General features: G+C 45.1%; 1 protein-coding gene across 1 annotated transcript in view; it reads left to right on the forward strand.

Annotated features, from left to right (window-relative positions):
• The first annotated feature begins 3,734 nt into the window (after positions 1-3,734).
• The window catches only part of LRIG2 (leucine rich repeats and immunoglobulin like domains 2), a 166,489-nt gene continuing 146,309 nt past the window's right edge, over positions 3,735-23,914 (forward strand). The window contains exon 1 of the mRNA XM_069238690.1: positions 3,735-4,116. Coding sequence (XP_069094791.1) covers positions 3,953-4,116 — 164 coding nt within the window. The 5' untranslated portion in view covers positions 3,735-3,952. The remainder of the gene's footprint in view (positions 4,117-23,914) is intronic.

The raw sequence follows: 23,914 nt of genomic DNA on the forward strand, positions 1-23,914 counted from the left end.
CGATCTGCCCCCGGGGGGGGCAGAAACCTTTAGGCGCCAGGGCAAATTTTTTTTTGTGTGTTTTTTTTTTTGTTTGTTTTTTTTTTTAGAGATGGGGAGCGACGCTTTAGGCAAGGGTCGCTCCCCTGGGGGGCAAATTGTATTTAGACCATTTCTGCCCCCCTTGGGGGCAGATTGGCCGATTGTAGGTCAATCTGCCCCCAATGGGGGCAGAAACCACTAGGCACCGGGGATTTTTTTTTTTGCACCAATGTCACGCAGGGGGAGCGACCCCATAGGCAAGGGTCGCTCCCGGGGGGGCAGGGGGGTTGGGGGGTGGAGGACAAATTTATTTTAGGCCTTTTCTGCCCCCCCTGGGCCCGGCTGAGCTAGAGGCCAAAATCCACAGGTAGGCACTGTTTTCTATGAAAAAATTTGATGTGTCCACGTTGTGTTTTGGGCCATTTCCTGTCGCGGGCGCTAGGCCTACCCACACCAGTGAGGTATCATTTTTATCGGGAGACTTGGGGGAACGCTAGGTGGAAGGAAATTTGTGGCTCCTCTCAGATTCCAGAACTTTCTGTCACTGAAATGTGAGGAAAACATGTTTTTTTAGCCAAATTTTGAGGTTTGCAAAGGATTCTGGGTAACAGAACCTGGTCAGAGCCCCACAATTCACCCCATCTTGGATTCCCCTGGGTTTCTAGTTTTCAAAAATGCGCTGGTTTGCTAGGTTTCCCCAGGTGCCGGCTGAGCTAGAGGCCAAAATCCACAGGTAGGCCCTGTTTTCTATGAAATAATGTGATGTGTCCAGGTTGTGTTTTGGGCCATTTCCTGTCGCGGGCGCTAGGCCTACCCACACAAGTGAGGTATCATTTTTATGGGGAGACTTGGGGGAACGCTGGGTGGAAGGAAATTTGTGGCTCCTCTCAGATTCCAGAACTTTCTGTCACCAAAATGTGAGGAAAATGTGTTTTTTTAGCCAAAATTTGAGGTTTGCAAAGGATTCTGGGTAACAGAACCTGGTCCGATCCCCACAAGTCACCCCATCTTGGATTCCCCTAGGTCTCTAGTTTTCAAAAATGCACAGGTTTGGTAGGTTTCCCTAGGTGCCGGCTGAGCTAGAGGCCAAAATCTACAAGTAGGCACTTTGCAAAAAACAGCTCTGTTTTCTGTGATGTGTCCACGTTGTGTTTTGGGGCATATCCTGTCGCGGGCGCTGGGCCTAACCACACAAGTGAGGTACCATTTTTATCAGGAGACTTGGGGGAACGCTGGGTAGAAGGAAATTTGTGGCTCCTCTCAGATTCCAGAACTTTCTGCCACAGAAATGTGAGGAACATGTGTTTTTTTAGCCAAATTTTGAGGTTTGCACAGGATTCTGGGTAACAGAACCTGGTCCGAGCCCCGCAAGTCACCCCTCCTTGGATTCCCCTAGGTCTCTAGTTTTCAGAAATGCACAGGTTTGGTAGGTTTCCCTAGGTGCCGGCTGAGCTAGAGGCCAAAATCTACAGGTAGGCACTTCGCAAAAAACACCTCAGTTTTCTTCCAAAAATTTGGATGTGTCCACGTTGCGCTTTGGGGCGTTTCCTGTCGCGGGCGCTAGGCCTACCCACACAAGTGAGGTATCATTTTTATCGGGAGACTTGGGGGAACGCTGGGTGGAAGGAAATTTGTGGCTCCTCTCAGATTCCAGAACTTTCTGACACAGAAATGTGAGGAACATGTGTTTTTTTAGCCAAATTTTGAGGTTTGCAAAGGATTCTGGGTAACAGAACCTGGTCCGAGCCCCGCAAGTCACCCCTCCTTGGATTCCCCTAGGTCTCTAGTTTTCAGAAATGCACAGGTTTGGTAGGTTTCCCTAGGTGCCGGCTGAGCTAGAGGCCAAAATCTACAGGTAGGCACTTCGCAAAAAACACCTCTGTTGTCTTCCAAAAATTTGGATGTGTCCACGTTGCGCTTTGGGGCGTTTCCTGTCGCGGGCGCTAGGCCTACCCACACAAGTGAGGTATCATTTTTATCAGGAGACTTGGGGGAACGCTGGGTGAAAGGAAATTTTTGGCTCCTCTCAGATTCCAGAACTTTCTGACACAGAAATGTGAGGAACATGTGTTTTTTTAGCCAAATTTTGAGGTTTGCAAAGGATTCTGGGTAACAGAACCTGGTCCGAGCCCCGCAAGTCACCCCTCCTTGGATTCCCCTAGGTCTCTAGTTTTCAGAAATGCACAGGTTTGGTAGGTTTCCCTAGGTGCCGGCTGAGCTAGAGGCCAAAATCTACAGGTAGGCACTTCTCAAAAAACACCTCTGTTTTCTTCCAAAAATGTGGATGTGTCCACGTTGCGCTTTGGGGCGTTTCCTGTCGCGGGCGCTAGGCCTACCCACACAAGTGAGGTATCATTTTTATCGGGAGACTTGGGGGAACATAGATTAGCAAAACAAGTGTTATTGCCCCTTGTCTTTCTCTACATTTTTTCCTTCCAAATATAGGAGAGTGTGTAAAAAAGACATCTATTTGAGAAAAGCCCTGTAATTCACATGCTTGTATGTTCACCCCGGAATTCAGAGATGTGCAAATAACCACTGCTCCTCAACACCTTATCTTGTGCCCTTTTTGGAAATACAAAGGTTTTCTTGATAGCAATTTTTTACTCTTTATATTTCAGCAAATGAATTGCTGTATACCCGGTATAGAATGAAAACGCACGTCAGGGTGCAGCTCATTTATTGGCTCTGGGTTCCTCGGGTTCTTGATGAACCTACAAGCCCTATATATCCCCGCAACCAGAGGAGTCCAGCAGACGTAACGGTATATTGCTTTCGATAATCTGACATTGCAGGGAAAAGTTACAGAGTAAAACGTAGAGAAACATTTATGTTTTTTTCACCTAAATTTCAATATTTTTCTTTTTCAGTTGTTATTTTCTGTAGGAAACCCTTGTAGGATCTACACAAATGACCCCTTGCTGAATTCAGAATTTTGTCTACATTTCAGAAATGTTTAGGTTTCTGGGATCCAGCATTGGTTTCGTGCCCATTTCTGTCACTGACTGGAAGGAGGCTGAAAGCACAAAAAATTGCAAAAATGGGGTATGTCCCAGAAAAATGCCAAAATTGTGTTGAAAAATTGGGTTTTCTGATTCAAGTCTGCCTGTTCCTGAAAGCTGGGAAGCTGCTGAGTTTAGCACCGCAAACCCTTTGTTGATGCCATTTTCAGGGGAAAAACCACAAGCCTTCTTCTGCAGCCACTTTTTCCAATTTTTTTGAAAAAAACAAAATTTTCCCGGTATTTCGGCAAATTTCTTGGCCTCTTTCAGGGGAACCCACAAAGTCTGGGTACCTCCAGAATCCCTAGGATGTTGGAAAAAAAGGACGCAAATTTGGCTTGGTTAGCTTATGTGGACAAAAAGTTATGCGGGCCTAAGCGCGAACTGCCCCAAATAGGCAAAAAAAGGCCTGGCACAGGAGGGGGAAAAGGCCTGGCAGCGAAGGGGTTAAGTGAGGCGTTCCTAATAGAAAATTAGGTGTTTTTTTTTTTTTAACTGAGCTTGAAATAGTCAACAGTAACATTGAAATTCAAAAAATAAAAACATGCAAGGCAATTACATTCTTTGAATATTTCATCAAATTTTACGTTTTAGGGAAACGTAACTGTTTCCATTCAGCTATGCTGTTAATCAAGGGGAGCCTGTGCCGCTTCAAGATGGCGACTTAGTTAAAACAAAGCTCCTTTATTGAACTAGTGCTGCTTCCCCATCACACCTTAGGGGCGTGTGTAGATTTAGTCCCATCTCTTTGTTTGTACCGCCCGAGAGCTGGGAGGGGACCGTGGAAGAACGCCCCGATACCGATTTTGCTGCGGGCTGAACCCTTGCTCTCCCGCGGCCCTCTTCTACCCCTTGTGGGCAGACGGTGATGATGGAGTCAAATTGATATCGAACCGGACCTATTTCGCTTTGCGGCTGTCAGAGCTAAGATGGCGGTTGCTCCCTGCGCCTCTCTTCTGCTGCTTTTTCTGTTGCCCCTACGCACTCCTGCCTCCTGCCCGGCCCGGTGTTCCTGTGGGGACAAGCTCACCGACTGCAGTCGGGGCAAACTCTCTCGTCTTCCCGGACAAATCCCAACGGGCACTACCATCCTGTAAGTAACTTACAGAAGGGGCACAATTATGCTGGTACTAAGTGGTATGCTGTTGGGGGAAGGGGAGGTTAGTCGGGGCTCGTGTCTTATTTATTTTCGGGTAGGGAAGTGTGTGTTTTCAAAGAGAATACATGTTTACCAGTGTGGCTCTTCGATCACTTTGAGATACGGTCTGTGATTTTTGCTAAGAAATGCAGAGATGTAATTCAAGTTGGACTCGCGGCATAAGATGGCTCTTGTTATCAGTTTGGAAGTTTGAGATGTGTGTACTTGCCAGAATCATATACGCTCACCAGGGCAGGCCAAGTACCAGCAACATGTTACTGAGGGTATAAGGTGACAACACAATTGAGGTCAAGGAATTTAAGCGTAGGGTGATGTAACTTTACGGTTTGGTGAAGTGGAAATTGGAAATGTTGGAAGTGCCAACATTTTGAGATTGATGGGAGCCATGCCATGTTTGTTGGCCTTGGTTCATCGTCATTTGAACCGGGTGGGGAGTGATTCTCTCTTTTACTATAATTCTGGGCCAATCTGCCTTGCTGTACATACATGGATTCTCCCACTACTACTCCCAGTGTTACACGCTGTGGTGTGCTGTAGGGGATGACATTGTTCACAGATTTGCACTGTTGTATCTGAAGTCTCATCCTGGCACTCCTGCCCTTTTGTTTTTGCAGTGCTGTGTGAATGTGGTAGGCGGGTGATTCCGATTGATGGTTAGTCCCCTCTAATAATGATGCTAGACATGCTGCTACACCTAGCACACTCATTACAGACCAGGCACACGTTGTCTACTAATGATTTAAAACTTTAGAGCGACTGAAGGTGAATATACCTAAAGTTATACTTCTGGGTACGTATTAGTTCACAAAATATGATCTGTTTTTATCAAATAATGTTTCTGCTCATTCAGTTCTCTCAACCGTGGTCATTTGACTTCATCAATTTACAGATACATTTTCTAAGTGATTGGTGCACCTATTGTTTAGATATGCGTTATCATGTTGTGCCACGTTTTAAACTATATTGCAATTTTGATATTTCTTCAATATGTTTACTCAGCGATTTGGGGGAGGGGAGTAGTGAACACTGAACTCTAAATACTCTCCATTGTACTGTTGGTGCTCACGATTGGGACGGTTGTTGTACTTATAAGTGCTCGATCTGTCCATCCCTGATGTCTTGAATCTTGTACTGTGATCATGGCAGCGTTAAGGAAAGCGGACTTATATTAACCCTGGATCGCTTACTGGCTCTGTAGTTGGGACATAATTTTTTTGAATCGTTTTAGATGTAGTAGTATTGCTTAAAATCAACGCGAGAGAGAATGCACCAGTGAAGTATTAATTAAAAAAAAAAAAAAAAAAAAAAATCTGACCACACGACTTCATGCACGCTGCCATACCATCTGACAGCAGAGATAGTATTTTGTACGCGTGTTGACTGTATTGCACCAATAAGTGTTTGTGATCTACTTGTCGAAACTAGGACTACGGGCTATTTCTCCGTTTTTCATTAACTGACCTACTTTTTGAAACCAAGTGTTTTTTTATTTTTTCTTATGCACCTATGATTTCACAAACACAGCAAATTGTTACTTCTTAAATTAAAAGGTATCTCTGACAGCATCCCACGTGGTCACCGATCTTTCAGCCTTTATCCCTGTTATCCTAATGGGGATATTCTTACCGTGAAAGTGAGGAGGTGGTTGTTAATGTTAGACATTTAGGGTCTGGATTATGACAGTACAGCTGTCAAACAGACCTATTGTTAACCATACTGATAGAGTGGGCTTTGCGTACAGCCAATTTAACTGTTGGCTTTGTTCGACTAGCCTCTTTCAGCTCTTGGTTTGAAGCTTTCTTTATTTTTCTTGGCTGAGCCCAGTGGAGTATTGAGATCTTGCCTAATGCCGTTGTCTGTTTGTGTGCCCTTGTACCTCCACGTGAGTGCTTACATTAAACTGTATGAAGGAATAGTTTATTATTATGGCCCTCTTTATTCCATCCTGCTGGCTCCCTTCTGTTTACATACGTATTTCTGTAGGGGCTTTCAATCAACACTCTTTCAGCATTGGTCTGTTCATTTGTCACTCATCTTATGCTCCTGCCCACTACAGTCCAAAGTATAGTTTAGCAGACCAGCCTACCTCAGCTACTGGATGCTTTTACTTTGAATGACTGCAGTTTACTGTTGTACATGCATCATGTATGCAAACACTTAAAGCATAGTTCCAGAAGAATATAACATTTTAGACACTTCTTAGTGACTACAAGTCCCTATGCAGAGTCTGTAGTGAATCCTGTTTAGTTTTAATGGGTCTTGGGAATTTAGCTTAGCCTTCTGGCTTGCAGGCGTGAACACCCGTCACCTATTTTTAACTTGCTTAGACTCCTCTGTCATAGCGTATTTATTTTATTACTTCTTTTAAGATGGCTGCCTCTGTTTAGAGTTAGAGCAATGTTTTCATTTACGTTATCAGTGTCACTCTGTGAAGGCATCACTAGCAGCGTCAGAATTGAATGATGTACGTAGGTATTCACATCATGTCCCTTTCCCACTTATGTGTGACAGGAACATACAGGGAGTGCAGAATTATTAGGCAAATGAGTATTTTGACCACATCATCCTCTTTATGCATGTTGTCTTACTCCAAGCTGTATAGGCTCCAAAGCCTACTACCAATTAAGCATATTAGGTGATGTGCATCTCTGTAATGAGAAGGGGTGTGGTCTAATGACATCAACACCCTATATCAGGTGTGCATAATTATTAGGCAACTTCCTTTCCTTTGGCAAAATGGGTCAAAAGAAGGACTTGACAGGCTCAGAAAAGTCAAAAATAGTGAGATATCTTGCAGAGGGATGCAGCACTCTTAAAATTGCAAAGCTTCTGAAGCGTGATCATCGAACAATCAAGCGTTTCATTCAAAATAGTCAACAGGGTCGCAAAAAGCGTGTGGAAAAACCAAGGCGCAAAATAACTGCCCATGAACTGAGAAAAGTCAAGCGTGCAGCTGCCACGATGCCACTTGCCACCAGTTTGGCCATATTTCAGAGCTGCAACATCACTGGAGTGCCCAAAAGCACAAGGTGTGCAATACTCAGAGACATGGCCAAGGTAAGAAAGGCTGAAAGACGACCACCACTGAACAAGACACACAAGCTGAAACGTCAAGACTGGGCCAAGAAATATCTCAAGACTGATTTTTCTAAGGTTTTATGGACTGATGAAATGAGAGTGAGTCTTGATGGGCCAGATGGATGGGCCCGTGGCTGGATTGGTAAAGGGCAGAGAGCTCCAGTCCGACTCAGACGCCAGCAAGGTGGAGGTGGAGTACTGGTTTGGGCTGGTATCATCAAAGATGAGCTTGTGGGGCCTTTTCGGGTTGAGGATGGAGTCCAGCTCAACTCCCAGTCCTACTGCCAGTTCCTGGAAGACACCTTCTTCAAGCAGTGGTACAGGAAGAAGTCTGCATCCTTCAAGAAAAACATGATTTTCATGCAGGACAATGCTCCATCACACGCGTCCAAGTACTCCACAGCGTGGCTGGCAAGAAAGGGTATAAAAGAAGGAAATCTAATGACATGGCCTCCTTGTTCACCTGATCTGAACCCCATTGAGAACCTGTGGTCCATCATCAAATGTGAGATTTACAAGGAGGGAAAACAGTACACCTCTCTGAACAGTGTCTGGGAGGCTGTGGTTGCTGCTGCACGCAATGTTGATGGTGAACAGATCAAAACACTGACAGAATCCATGGATGGCAGGCTTTTGAGTGTCCTTGCAAAGAAAGGTGGCTATATTGGTCACTGATTTGTTTTTGTTTTGTTTTTGAATGTCAGAAATGTATATTTGTGAATGTTGAGATGTTATATTGGTTTCACTGGTAATAATAAATAATTGAAATGGGTATATATATTTTTTTTGTTAAGTTGCCTAATAATTATGCACAGTAATAGTCACCTGCACACACAGATATCCCCCTAACATAGCTAAAACGAAAAACAAACTAAAAACTACTTCCAAAAATATTCAGCTTTGATATTAATGAGTTTTTTGGGTTCATTGAGAACATGGTTGTTGTTCAATAATAAAATTAATCCTCAAAAATACAACTTGCCTAATAATTCTGCACTCCCTGTAATGTGCTTTTGGTGGGAATTGTTTACATAATTGCCACCACAAGCCTGCCCCTTATCTATTGTTTGGGAACATACCTGCGCCAGGGGTCCTGCATGATCTGCATAAATACATCTCACACAGACAAGGTTATCAGAGGGATTCCTACCAGATGCCATTGACGCCATCTATGCTGCATGTCACCTTGATGCAGACCCAGCCTTCGTGTCACCATGGAGTCTGCCCTAGACCTCATTCCAAGGTAACAAATGTTGCGGGGGGGGGGGGGGTTCTCATGACCATGTTACTGGCAGATTGCTTTATTCCACATAGCTCTCGTTAGGTTAGGGACTAGGTTATCTATGCTAGGGATTTTACATTTCATGTTTATTGTAAGATGGTAGGGTTTTTTGTATTCACAACTCTCATCCTTACAATCATGTTTCTTTTATTATGCATTATCCTAATCATTGCAGCTCATGCATTTTTATTGTAGATTGCAGCGTTTTCAATATATTAAAAACTCTCCTGCATCTTCTTCATTGCCTGTGTGTGATTGAGACTTATTGCTAACGTGAGAATAGAGTAACTTCCGTTTCACCACAACTTCCATGGGATGTCGCACTCTAGAGTCCATGCACAAGACTGCCAGAAATCACCTTTTAGTGCTTGGGTTTTTAGTGAGGTACTGCTTGTGAGCCTGGAGGGTTGGGCTGACAGTTGTGACTTGTTGTAGGGTTGTCCTAGTCGCCTACAAACAAAAGTGATGTTAGCCCTAAACCAGCTGTCTCACCTAGGAGCGAGAGTCTAACTACGACATGGCACCACCAACGATGGTGTTTTGGCACTAATAACAGATATCTTGAGTATCTCTGTCTCACACACAACATATACCCTAAGTACCAATATACGGAGACGTACATGGTCTTGGGGACAATCCTCCTCAGCTGAACAGGGAGAACCTAACGAGGCTGTTGATTGTTCAAGATTGGACTCTTAAAAGAACGTCTCTCACTTTGGTGTTCCTTCTCTTTAACTATTATCCAACATGGCTAACACCATAGATATTCCAGAAAATGCTAGACATGCATTAACAGTATATCTAATAGCGCATGGCTTGAAAGATGAGGATGGGGATGTTACATTCATAATGGAAGCTAATGAAGGTTACCAAACAAAAGCATTCTATTCATGGGTCACATTTCCAGAGGCATACCCTACAACATTCTTGTTTAACGCATATGATAAAGTGAACGTACCACGACTGTACCAAGCTTACCAGTGTCTAGAAATACTGATTACCTATCAAGAACATCAGAACTGGTTTAATGGTGCCCTACTACATGTAATACAACCTATGAGATTAGGTCCTTTAAGCAATGATGGACCAACGTGGCCAATGTTTGCCATGTATACACCACATCCAGGTGTACAAAAAATGCAGGCAGCTGATCTGCACGATCTTTACAATCAATTAGTAACATTATACATTCTTATTCAGTTCGTATTGTGAACTTTGAGCACAACACTAGCGTGCTCAGCACCACCAACACCAGCTGGATACTGATTGGCCATTACTGGGATTAACCCACAAACAATACAGTCTATCATGGACAAGGTGCCCACAGAATGAGAGAAAATCCCATTCTGGATCCCGTTTTAGTTCTCACCTGCGGCTTCACGTGTGCTGCGTGCGAGAGAGATTGTATACAACATGCCCATTGATTAGCATTTGTTGGCTTCATATCACTCTTACTTGCTGAATTATAACTGATCAACACATGCTGGCTACGTTTCCTCTTCTTTCGGCTAGAGCATCCCCCAAGTAGTGAATGCTTCAGCTTGCTTGGTGTCCTTCTGCTGATTGCGCTGTGATTGAGGTGCTACTTTTATTTTTTCTTCTTCCCTGTTGTCCTTGTTGAACCTATAGCCATTTGTAGCTGGTTTTACTAGGTCACACATACATTGAGTAAGCCCTTTTCTACTTTGAAATTGATGTTTAACGTAACAATTGATGTTATCTGTTTGCAAAAATAATTTCACTAAGTTGAGTGCAACTGTTTTCCCTATATGATAGGATTTTTTTTGTCAAAGGCTGTTTTATTTATTTATTTATATTTTTTCTTCCACGCACGGGGAGATGTAGTGATTTGCTCAGAATCACAAGTGTGTTGTGCAGAGAGATAACAAGCATTGGCAAAGCCAATAGTTCTTGCGTTTGAGCTACTGGATCTGCCATTGCTTTGTGTTCATGCTGTATAGCTTGAGCATTTTGGACTTTGGCAATGATTTGTAGCCATGCTGTGTAGCAGTATGGCTAAAAATAATGAAAAAATAACTTTGATGCATCCAGCAGTAATGCACCTAAAAAGAAAAAGTATTAGCCCTGGCTGTGTCATAGTGCTTTTCTAAACTAGTTTTAGCCACACTGCAAAGCTTCCGCTGGACAGCAGCACTACAAAACATTGCTAGAACCATTATCCCTTATTGGTTTTGCCGACACTTGTAATTTGGTGTAAATCTGTTCAGTAGTTTTTTGATAAATTAAGGTTAAAAATGTAAAGATATATTGACAGTTGATCCTGCAAGACTCCAGCAGAGCACAGTTAAAAAATAATAGTGATTTTATTGGTCACAAGTGTTTTTACCTCCCATTAGCTGGCTCAATCCAGTGGGAGTGAAGGAAGGCCCTGGGGGAGCGAAGTATCTAATTAGCTGGACGCAACATGATAGAAAATGTTATCACTGCCTTTAGAGCACTCGGTCACACTGTCCAGACAATGGTAATAAAATAAAAAATAAGATAGTTGGTACACTGAACCCCCCTCACCCTTAAAGGGTGTCCCAGAGCACCCACGCACAAAAAAAAAAAAGATTTGTGCCTTATCGTGATCCAGCTTGACTCCCTCTATGGTGCTCTTGCAGGAGTTCCACAAGATTCCAACAGGACAAAAAAATATTTTTAAAAACGGAGTGGAGGTCTCTTGCTGGTGGCTGAAGGCCATTTGCGCAGATCGGTTGGTGGTGTTGAGTACAGGGCCTGGCCGCAGGCCAACTGACTTAAATTTCACTGCTTTGATAGTTTCTAAACTATAGAGCTCTTTCAGTGAATTAGATTTGACTTTACATTAAGAAAAATAAAATTTGACTACCTTCATCACATATAACTCCACTTTAAACTTTATTTCAGAGTGTGTGTCTATGTATGTGATGTGTGTGTATGTATATATCACCAGTAGATGGACTTAGGACCTAGTTTTCATAGAAAAAGCGTTTTTTGACTTTGCTATATCTTTGGCTCCGTTTGATGAATCCTCAATAAATATTCCCAAAAAAAGTTCATCTAAGTGTCTTGCGGTGCATGTTAAGTTTCAGGGTAGTCCGTGAGGTGGGGGCCGATAAAAAGGAGGAAGGAGAGTTTAAAAAAAAAAAAAAAATGTTTCCCATTTTAATTCTGTAGGTGTTTTGAACACGATGACAGCTTGAACTGCTGGATGTAATGATGCCAAATTTGGCTGAAAGTTCTCTTTTGGTCCATAGATCAAACTTAAAAAATTATTTGGTTTAAATCCATTCAGTAGCTTTCGAGATATCAAAGGGAAAAGAAATATAGATATCTAGAGCAGCAGATCCTGGAGACCCCCAGTTGAGATGTCATTTTCTGCCAAACCTTCAACCAGGAAATGTTGGCATCCATTTTAGGACTTGGCTTCAGTCAAGTACACCCCCCCCCCAAAAAAAAAAACAGAAGAAAAGGGGCCCCACCAGGTCTAAAACGTAATAAAAAAAAAAAAAAACACCCTATCCTGTTTTTTTTGTTTTTTTTAAATATTGCCCCAGGGTGGGGCAGGTCCTGAGGTATGTGTAATGTATAAAGGAGGGGGGCAAATGTTGCTGCTCCAGGGCTCAACAACACAATATTCCTACCACTTCCCCGGGCTTTAACAATGCAGGATGGTGAGGTGACGCAAATACCCCACCCGCGCTCCCAGGGACCACCGCCTTCGCTAGGCTTTCACAATGTAACAATATGGGGGAGGGCAGCGTGAACCCCACCTCTGGCCCCTGGGGACCACCATTTTCCTGGGGCTATATTAATTTTTTTTACAGGGATGCCACGTGGACCCCGGCCTCTGCCACCTCCCCCAATCCACAGTAAACTTAAAAGAGGGGGTCTGTGCAGACCCCTCTGGCTCTAGGGTCCACCACCTCCCAGTAGCCATAAATATTTTTAAAATCATGGATGGAGGCCATGTGCCCCCCACGCCTCCCTGGCCATATGCAACCCTGAGGATCACCACCTCCCAGGGGCTGGCCCGTGCAGCAAAAAAAGGAGTGCCCTCCTCCTGAAGCCAAATATGTTCCTGGTGACCTCCACCCCTAGGGCCCGATCCTGCTACCCCTGAGGTGCCCACCCTCAGGAGGTAGCTGTTTGGTTTTGCATGACGGGAGCTGTGACAGCTCATACCAAGCAAAAGCAAATGTAACTCCGCTCCCAGCAAGCAGGAGTATTCAAACTGCTCCCTCTTGCTGGGAAGAGTTTTCTTCTTCTTTTTCCCTGCCCGCTCTTATGCAGGCAGGGAAAGAGGTGAAAGTATTGCTCCTGCACGCAGGAAGCTGTGTTTTCAGTAGCTCCCTGCGTTGTGGGAGCAGTGCAAGGTCCCGCAGGAGGTGGGGAGCAGGCTGGGACCGTGGGGGCCTTGAGACTTTCTCCGCAGTCCCCATCAAGTAATAGTGGGTGGGCCCAAGTGGATGATGTCCCTAGAGACACAAATCAGCCTGGGGGGAAAAGGGGGGTAATTGTGATCCCCTTCCCTTTCAATGGGAATAACTGGCCCTGGTGAGGTGGTGGTTATCGGGGTCCATGTGGCCTCCCCCCCAACCATTTATTTAAAATACCCATGGAAAGGTGGTGGTTTTGGGGGGTCTGAGTCTCCCCAAAACATATATTTATGTAGCCCCAGGGATGTAGGAGTACACATGGCCCCCTAATTATTTTTATCATATAGCCCTAGGGAGGTGGTGGTCCATGCACGACCAAAAGCCATGCGCGGTGGTTGGATTAGCGTAAAGTCATTAAAATTACTTAGCGTTAAAAAATAAATAAATAATTCGAAATTCATTGGAAAAAAACCCAAAGGTTATAGGGACGTTATAGTTAGGAAATAGCATTAAAAAAACCCAAAAGATTCACTTAAAAAAACAAAGGTTACAGGGAGGTTATAGTTAGGTTCTGAATTTACTTGCCAAACCACAAAAGTTAATCCATTATAGTTATCTCAAGTAACTATAACTCGTGCCCTAAGGTTGCTATAACTGGCGCCCTCGCCATGCAAACCCCCCCACACAGCTCCTTACTGGGTGGTGAGTGCTAGCAGGAGCTGGCGCAACTCCTTTGCTCCCGCTTAGGTAGCAGCAGCAATTATTTTTACTTCTCCTGCCTGGCAGGAGCAAACTTGTGTTTCCTGTCCAGAAGAAAGCAGGCAAGGTATGCTCACTCTCTCCCAGGCAGGTAACCACAGTGTCCCCGGATGGGCTTTCTGGGACACTGCAAAGTATCAGGCCTGGGGCATTGTTTTCCTGAGGCCCGTGTCAGGTGGGGGCTGCACGCCCCCTTCTCTTTTAAATATGTATCAGCCACTGGAGATGGGGACCTCTGGGCCTGAAGAAGGCTATTGGGTGGGGGGGGAGGGGGAGAAGCAAATGCCCTCCCCCTTTTCAAAACCATTGGGCTGCCCTCACGGGCTCTTCCCCATACCAGGGGTTTCTTTTTTTTTAAACAAGTGGGAGGCCAGCTTTTTTTTTTTTTTATATATATATATATATTTTTTTTTATTGTAGATGTTTCACAGCAGGCATCCAGCAAAAAAATGTCTATGGTCCCAGGGTTGGGCGTGTAACTCTTGGTCCCTATCTGCCCCATCTGATCTCTAAATCTGTCAGCTCTGCTGATCCTCTGTGCATGATACATACATACGTACATACTTACATTATGGTTCAAAAACTACTGAACGGATTTACACCAAATCACAAAAAGCATGCTTTCTAGACCAAGGTCTAGAATTTTGCCAAATTTTGATTAATCCGTTGGGCAGCTTTTGTGGTATTGCTGTTCAATTTTCCCTAGGAAAAATGATTGGGGAAAACGAACGCTTTTATGCCAGCCCGCTTGAAAAATTACCGCAAGACTTTCCAGGAAGGAGCTGAGGTGAGTTAGACCGTTTTTTAAATTTTTTTATTTATTTTTTTAATTGGAAGGTTTTGTGAAGATTTGCCAAGCGGTGCTTAAGTTAAAAGCAAGCCAAAAATGTTTCTTCTTTGGAAACGCAGACCTAACTATGAAGGTTGTATGATGGAGCCCCGCGTGCCTTTACCCCGTAAGTCTTTACAACAGTCTCTGCCACGACTACAACGTTAATACGCATTACTTTACCCCGAAGTCGTTACGACGACTTGCCTGAGGGGTCGCTGAACTTTTGAATAGTATACATTACTAGTCCAACTACAGTCTACGCAACAGTAGGAAAGGTATTGGACTTAAAAATCCAACACCACTCTAACAACATGCCACCCCTAAGGAAAGTCTTGTAACAACTTACATGGTAAAATAATGCGTGGTAAGGTCGCAGCTGTGGTAGTGACTGCATTGTGATGGCAGGTCTTGGTTCTGACTGCGTGGTAAACAATGTTTCCCACTATGAATGCCCACCCAAAACGGCCCCCACTCGATGGATGGATGGATGGATTGGGGGGGGGGTGTATGTATAAGTGTGTGTGTGTGTGTGTATATATATATATATATATATATATAACTACCTAGAGGCAACGGCTAGTAGGTAAAATATATATATATATACACACACACACACACACAGTTGCTATTCTGAAAGATTTGGGGGGTTATCTTTCAAGTTGGAGCTGAGAAAAGGGGGGGGTATCCCAAAATGCGTTTTCTCCATGCATTTTCCCATAGGGATTTTGACCCGACTTCAGCCTGAACCGCTGAATGGCCACCGCCATGTCTCCCTGCCACAGCACCGGTGCCCGCCACCTCCCCAGGGTACTTAATATACGTATGCAGACGGGCCCGCCCGCGCTTCAGGGACAACCACCTACCCAGGGCAAATTATAGTAAATTTATACTGGGGCCTCTAAGGCTTCCCTAGAGGCCATGATAGCCTGTAGAATGCCTTGTACGGAAGGGCCATTTTGTGGCTCAACAAGCATCAGCTGAGCCAGCTTCCTTATGGATTTCCTGTGAAATCATCAATGGGGTTTCTAGTTCACGCTTCCAAGAGGCTTTGCCCATGGTTGTTATGTAGAGGGTGGTGATGGGAAGCATGGTACACCCCAGGATCGAAGGTGCTATATCAAGGCTGCTATCTGCCCACTCAGGGCGCCCACACTGCCACCTCAGGATCTGCTGTCCAGGGGCAACACAGTATCCACAGACTGAATGGCCACGAGGGCTCTCTGAAGCCCAAGCCCCTCAAAACACGCGGAGATGTCACCAGGGCCTGCAGGGCGAGCAGGCAGAACGGCCGATGCAACCCCTCCAAAGCAGTCCAGCCAGCCATTGAAAACACTCTGCGCTCCCTGAGGCCGTCTGCTTCGTGTGCTCTCTCAGTAGGAATTTAAGGAGCCAGCGCCGGGGTCCTCTGATATGTGATTCAAGTATGGAATACTCTTGCCACTCACCGGGGCCCCAATATCACATGCCCAGCCTCCATCAAGCAGGAGGGGGGCAGAATCAACTCACCTAGTCAGCCAGTCCGCTGTCTCCCAGATTGAAGGGGAGCAGGTGTTCCAGGTAATGTTGGGAGGGGGTGGGCTTGTGGGAGGAGGGAGAGAACTGCTGGGGCGGTAAAGCAAGGAGCCTGCTCCGAAGCAATTTTGTCCTCTGAACACAGGTCAAAAGGCAGCTGTGGGGGTCAGGTGCAGTGCCACAGTACGAGGTAGTTCCCTCCCCCAGTTCGATGGGGGGATGTGCTATGCCCTCCCCCCTTTCGACCTCACCGTAAGACTCCCCAGCTGCCTTGGATCCTGGCAGGCATGCTAGGGAAGGGCTGCTCAGGATACGTAGGGGCCCCACAGTAATCTTCTCCTCACCAGCCCCCCCTGCACCCTGTATCCACATGCTGCTCCCAGTCCTCCGCTTCCAGAGCAAAGTCCCATTCTGAAGGCAGTCTGAGTAGCAGAAGGGGAGGGGGTGCAAGGGCAACACCATGTCAGGAGGTCCCCTTATCCCAACACTCGGACTCCAGGTCCAGTAACAAAAGAAGGCACATCACGGTCCCCCAGCAGCGCCTCAGGCCTCCCAGTCTTGGGCTTCATTGTCATTCTCATCTCTTGCCATCTAATTCGGCAGTGCAAACCAGCTTATTTCTTCCTTTGGCTAGACCATGGACCAATATCTGATTCGGGTCCTCTAGGGTCAATTAAGTGACCTATTGGCTTTACCATTTTTTTAAATTTGTTTTATAAAGGAATATTTTTGTTGTTGTTCTTTTTAGATTTTAGCTGGCAAGGAATCATCCAGTTTACTTTTTCAGCAATCTTTTCCTTTTTTTTTTTGTTTTTTTTTGTTGAAACCCTTTCATGCACTTTTTTGCTAAAGATCTGGTAAACTCATGTTTGTCTTTTCTGCTCTGGGAGGGCTCCTGAGCCTTATGTGTAGCTAAGTTTGGATTTAGTTTCAAAGTAGTTAAATTGTTTATCCCTTTTGTTCTTAGCAACCATCACATTGATCCTACACCGGTCATAGTTAATTTTAGGGCGTCCCAGAAGAGTTCAGGAGGAATTTAATGTAGCGAGTGATATCTCTATGTATTGCTTTGTTAGTTCCTCGTTATCTGTGGTTGGGTCATTTATTCTCTACTGGTTTAGTGCAGGTATAACCTCACATAATTCAATGTCTATAGAGATGTGTGTGTGGTATTTCACTATTGGTTCAATTCTGAGGTGGGAGGTTATTTGAAGAAGCCTGTTCTCTTCTAGAAGATAGTTGATCTTTGAAATTGGATGATGGGGATGCTGATTGTAGATCTGAAACTCACATCTAATAGGTTATGTGATTCGCATAGATAAATTACTTGGGCATGTGCTTTATTGTACCTAAAATTCTGCTTGAAGACTCTGTCCAAATTGCCTTCTATCGGCCAGTTAAAATAGCCTCCTAGTATAATTCCTATTTTTGAGGCAAATCTGAAAATATTTCGTTACGGGGGGATCATTCGTGTTAGGGACTTATATGTGTCATATAGAACTCGGTCTTATCTTTCTTCACCGAAAGGACTAGCCATCTTCTTTGGTTGTATGTAATTGGAATGCAACACTGATATTAGCTATTTTAGGTCAGGGTAAATATATATATATTTATTTTTGGGTGGGAAGTGTTTGCAGCCCAATGGCACTTAAAGTCTAAGAATCGCTAGGACCAATTGTTGTGTCCTAGCAGTATGATATCTTTTCATGGGGTGTTTTTAAGTCCTTTGTGTTCAGCGAGAGAGCTTTTCGTTTTTAATTACCAGTAGAATTAATTTTATCTAGATGTGGTTTAGAGTGTGGTATGGCATTTTATACACTTACTTATATCTTCATAAAAGTGCAATATTTAATATATATCCATGTCAACTTGTAGATCACATTCCATCAAACTTAACAGATCCAATATAAGAGAATAAAGTTACCCTGTATAGAAAAAATACACATCCTGAACAAATCTGTCATCTACTTACAAGAAGTCAGTTTTCATATCCCTAACCCCATAATGTGTTACTTTATTTTTTTCTTTATTTAATAACATTTCTTTAGAAGACATTTTTTGAGTGAAACACTGCTTGAACACCATCAAACAGTAAGTGCACTCTGCTCTGATTACTCGCATGTAATCTCTGACTAACATACAGAGCAAAGAAAGTATCACAATCGCATCATCAAATATACTATATGCTAAAAAGCCACACGGGTCTACAAAATCGAAGACAGGTTCAAACATGTGAACAGTCCTCCCTGTCTCTATCAACACAACATAAAAGAACTGAAATCGCTTGTGTGAAAGGAGAAGAGCCAAAGAAAGAAACAGAGCAGTAAGCTAGAGAAAAGGATAATCTAACTTCAGTCTGTCCAATGATAAGGAGGCAGACTACTCAGAACAAAGATAGACCATGCCTGTTTAAATATAGCGAGTTGATCCTAAAGAAGATCAATCTGATCATGTGAGGGTGCTGTGGCCATGACCAGCATCCAGTTGGAGTGAGGGGGAGAGGTTCTCCGTTTCAAACTGCAAAGGATCGCCAATCGGCCCACCGACAATGCTGTACTGACCCATGTCTTGGCCTGGTGGTCAAGATCAGTATTCACTAGTGTGTCATGCAAAAAGATCAGTGCCACCAAATGGTGCAAACTGAGGTAGCAGTCAGAGTTGGTGGCGGATAATACTTGCTGCCAGTAAGTCTGCAAACAGGAACAAGAAAAAAACAAGTAAAGAATATGTCAGTGTGATGACCACATTGCCTTAAAATTGCTGGAGGTGGCAAATTGGCCACATGCAGAGGGTATGTGTAAAGAAATGGCTCCCTGTTGCAGTTACCCCCCACTTTTTGCCTGATACTGATGCTGACTTGACTGAGAAGTGTGCTGGGACCCTGCTAACCAGGCCCCAGCACCAGTGTTCTTTCACCTAAAATGTACTTTTGATTCCACAATGGGCACACTCTGGCATCCAGGTAAGTCCCTTGTAACTGGTACCCCTGGTACCAAGGGCCCTGATGCCAGGGAAGGTCTCTAAGGGCTGCAGCATATCTTATGCCACCCTGGGGACCCCTCACTCAGCACAGACACACTGTTTGCCAGCTTGTGTGTGCTGATGAGAACAAAACGAGTAAGTCGACATGGCACTCCCCTCAGGGTGCCATGCCAACCTCACCGCCTATGCAGTATAGATAAGTCACCCCTCTAGTAGGCCTTACAGCCCTAAGGCAGGGTGCACTATACCATAGGTGAGGGCACCAGTGCATGAGCACTATGCCCCTACAGTGTCTAAGCAAAACTTTAGACATTGTAAGTGCAGGGTAGCCATAAGAGTATATGGTCTGGGAGTCTGTCAAAAACGAACTCCACAGCTCCATAATGGCTACACTGAATACTGGGAAGTTTAGTATCAAACTTCTCAGAATAATAAACCCACACTGATGCCAGTGTTGGATTTATTAAAAAATGCACACAGAGGGCATCTTAGAGATACCCCCTGTATTTTACCCAATTGTTCAGTGCAGGACTGACTGGTCTGTGCCAGCCTGCTGCTGAGAGACGAGTGTCTGACCTCATGCGGTGAGAGCCTTTGTGCTCTCTGAGGACAGAAACAAAGCCTGCTCTGGGTGGAGGTGCTTCACACCTCCCCCCTGCAGGAACTGTAACACCTAGCAGTGAGCTTCAAAGGCTCAAGCTTCGTGTTACAATGCCCCAGGGCACTCCAGCTAGTGGAGATGCCCGCCCCCTGGACACAGCCCCCACTTTTGGCGGCAAGTCCAGGAGAAATAATGAGAATAACAAGGAGGAGTCACTGGCCAGTCAGGACAGCCCCTAAGGTGTCCTGAGCTGAGGTGACTCTGACTTTTAGAAATCCTCCATCTTGTAGAAGGAGGATTCCCCCAATAGGATTAGGGATGTGACCCCCTCCCCTTGGGAGGAGGCACAAAGAGGGTGTACCCACCCTCAGGGCTAGTAGCCATTGGCTACTAACCCCCCAGACCTAAACACGCCCTTAAATTTAGTATTTAAGGGCTCCCCTGAACCTAAGAATTTAGATTCCTGAAACCTACAAGAAGAAGAAGACTGCTGAGCTGAAAAACCCCTGCAGAGGAAGAACAGAAGACCCCAACTGCTTTGGCCCCAGTCCTACCGGCCTGTCTCCTGCCTTCCAAAGAACCCTGCTCCAGCGACGCTTTCCAAGGGACCAGCGACCTCTGAATCCTCAGAGGACTGCCCTGCTTCAAACAAAACAAGGAACTCCCGAGGACAGCGGCCCTGCTCCAAAAGAACTGCAACTTTGTTTCAAGGAGCAGACTTAAAGACCCCTGCAACTCCCCGCAAGAAGCGTGAAACTTGCAACACTGCACCCGGCGACCCCGACTCGACTGGTGGAGAACCAACCCCTCAGGGAGGACCCTCCGGCGACTCAGAGACCGTGAGTAACCAAAGTTGTCCCCCCTGAGCCCCCACAGCGACGCCTGCAGAGGGAATCCTGAGGCTCCCCCTGACCGCGACTGCCTGAACTCCATTTCCCGACGGCTGGAAAGGACCCTGCACCCGCAGCCCCCAGCACCTAAAGGAACGGAACTCCTGTGCAGGAGTGACCCCCAGGAGGCCCTCTCCCTTGCCCAGGTGGTGGCTACCCCGAGGAGCCCTCCCCCCCCCCCCCCCCCTTGCCTGCCTGCGACGCTGAAGAGATCCCTTGATCTCTCATTGAACATCATTGAAAACCCGACGCGTGTTTGCACACTGCACCCGGCCGCCCCCGCGCTGCTGAGGGTGTACTTTTTGTGCTGACTTGTGTCCCCCCCGGTGCCCTACAAAACCCCCCTGGTATGCCCTCCGAAGACGCGGGTACTTACCTGCTGGCAGACCAGAACCGGGGCACCCCCTTCTCTCCATTGAAGCCTATGCGTTTTGGGCACCTCTTTGACCTCTGCACCTGACCGGCCCTGAGCTGCTGGTCTGGTAACTTTGGGGTTGCTCTGAACCCCCAACGGTGGGCTACCTTGGACCCAAACCTGAGACTTGTAAGTGATTTACTTACCTGACAAAACTAACAAAAACTTACCTCCCCCAGGAACTGTGAAAATTGCACTGTGTCCACTTTTAAAACAGCTCATTGTGTTTTATGTAAAAAGTATACATGCTAATGTAATGATTCAAAGTTCCTAAAGTACTTACCTGCAATACCTTTCAAATGAGATATTACATGTAGAATTTGAACCTGTGGTTCTTAAAATAAACTAAGAAAAGATATTTTTCTGTAACAAAACCTATTGGCTGGATTTGTCTCTGAGTGTGTGTTCCTCATTTATTGCCTGTGTGTATGTACAACAAATGCTTAACACTACTCCTTTGATAAGCCTACTGCTCGACCACACTACCACAAAATAGAGCATTAGTATTATCTCTTTTTGCCACTATCTTACCTCTAAGGGGAACCCTTGGACTCTGTGCATACTATTCCTTACTTTGAAATAGTGCATACAGAGCCAACTTCCTACAGTATGGAATCCAGTACCAATCATGAAATAGTTTGAAAAAAAACTAAAGTTTAGCCGAGCCTCGCGTAGGCCCTTATCAGTTTCCAGAAATTCGGGCTAGTTCGCTTCAAAATATTCCTTCTCAATCCGTCCCTGCCATTTGTCCAGCAGGGATTTCCGAAAGGGTCGCACGTGCAGATTTTCAGGTAGCACAGAGTACAGTCCAGAGATCAGCCCAAGTATAAGTTCCATCTTCTTGGGTAGTTTTGTGAAACCGAGCCTGGCAGTTAAGAATCCATGGGTAGCTTGGCGCTCTGTAGTCAGTGTTTAAGCTGGAGGTGACACCAGTGTTGTAAGGTACCCAGATTACATTCATTGTGGAGATCCACAAAGAATTTAAAGACCGCCTCAGACAATTGCTGATTCGCGTTTTGAATACCGTGATCTGTCAATTCCTTCCACCGTATAGATTGAACTGCAATTTGGATGGCTTTGTTGTGCCAGATGGTGGCTGTGTCATGAAGATATTGTGGGTCTTTAAAAGATGGGGTGTAGCTTCCCAGGTCTGTGTACTTTTGCAGAGAACAGGATTTGCCTTGCCCACCTTTGAAACGGGAGCGTGATAGCGGGTGTCGCAACTCTTAGTACCCTGAAGAAGAGAATGTCCTATCAGCACCCAATCGGAGCACTCGAGATCCATAGAACAGAAGTAAGCTAGATAAGCCAAGTGGTGAGCCTTGTAGTAGAGCATCATATCGGGTAGGCGGAGGCCTCCAGCTTCAGTAGTCGCTTGCAGCTTATTGGTGGAAAGTCTTGGTCTGACTACCCCACACATGTTTCATGAGTTTACAAAGCTTATGCAGTTGGTGATTGGGATGGAAGTTGGGATCATTCCAAACAGATAAAAGGGGGAGCAGGGTCCATTTTCTCACTTGGTATACAACCACACAGACCTTTTCATAGTGGACCATTTAACAAAGTGTGCAGCAGTTCTGATAAGCAGATTGGCCACATTGTCCTGGGCCTTTTGCAGCAAGTCATTACCAACCATAGCCCCAGATAACTGATGGTGGTGGTAGTCCATCTGCAGGGTAGACTTTCCGGTACCGTCTCTGCAGTTGTTGAGTTAAGATTCAAGGCTTCGCTTTTATCCCAGTTTATTCTGTAGCTGGAAAAGTTGCTGAATGTGGTGATAGTAGAAAATAGATAGGGGATGGAGGGCTTTGGGCCAGTAAGGAGAAGGAGGATGTCATCCACATGCAAGAGAAGTTTCACCTCCCCTTCCACTGGGCAATACCCACATTAAGTATGGACTCTCTGACTTATGCTGCCAGCTGTTCCAGTGCCATCTAGGAAAGGAGGGGAGACAGGACTGCCCTGCCAAGTTCCTCAGGCAATGGAGAGTGGTTCAGAGTGAAGCCCATTACAGGTGATGGTTGTCGTTTGGGGACGGTCAAGAAAGCAAATTTATTTTTATTATTATTATTCAGAAAGCATTCTTTAAATCAAGCTCTCTGCAGGACTTGGAATAGGTATGGGCATTTATCCCTGTTGAGCACCTTCTCCGTGTCTAGGGATATTGCCACTTTCTTGTCTGGGCCATTCGAGGACGGCCTTATGATGTGGGAAGTAGGTGCATGTGATTAGAAGATTAGTGGTTTTGTACAAAACCCACCAGAGACCTGTGTATTAAGGATGGGATAATGCTTCTCAAGTGGGTGACCATTGTCGGAACCTTTAAGTTCAATGTTTGAGTAAAATTGGATGACAACTGCCACATTGAAACAGGTTCTTGTTCGGTTTTAGGAGAAAAGCAATATTTGCCCTATTGAATCCTGGCGTATGGAATCAGTCAGCCATATCTTTGTCATTCCCTTGTTGGCCAAAGTCAACAATCTTAATTTATTTTGTAATATTCAGTGGGGCAGCTGTCAACCCATGGGGACTTGTCAGTAGACATATTCTTTATGGTCTGCCGTATTTTGTCTTCAGTAATATCTCCTTCCAGGCTCTTAGCAGAGTCATCTGTGAAGAGAAGATTAAGCCATTCAAGAAATGGGGTTCTTCCATGGGTTGCGTCCCCTCTGCTGTTTAGGAATATAGTTCCTTATCGAAGGACGCGAACTCCTCTCCGATCTGAACCTGGTCGGTAAGTAGTCCTTGAGATGTAGGAAGTGCAAATATAGAGTGTTGGGCCTGTTTCTGTTGGAGTTGATAGGCAAGAAGTCGGCCAGCATTTTCCTCAAATTCATAATGACGTGTTTTATATGACCCAATGATTTCTCTGACAACAAGGTGAATAGGGAATTAAGAGCCGTCTTTGCTTGTACAAGGAGGCAAATGTTCGCTGACATAAGGTGTAAACAGTAAGGCACCACAAAGTCATTAATTCAAAGGTCCAAGTGGTGCTGTGACGATGTATGACGTTTACAGTG

The sequence above is a fragment of the Pleurodeles waltl genome, chromosome 6 (assembly GCF_031143425.1).
Source record: "Pleurodeles waltl isolate 20211129_DDA chromosome 6, aPleWal1.hap1.20221129, whole genome shotgun sequence".
Lineage (NCBI taxonomy): Eukaryota > Metazoa > Chordata > Amphibia > Caudata > Salamandridae > Pleurodeles > Pleurodeles waltl.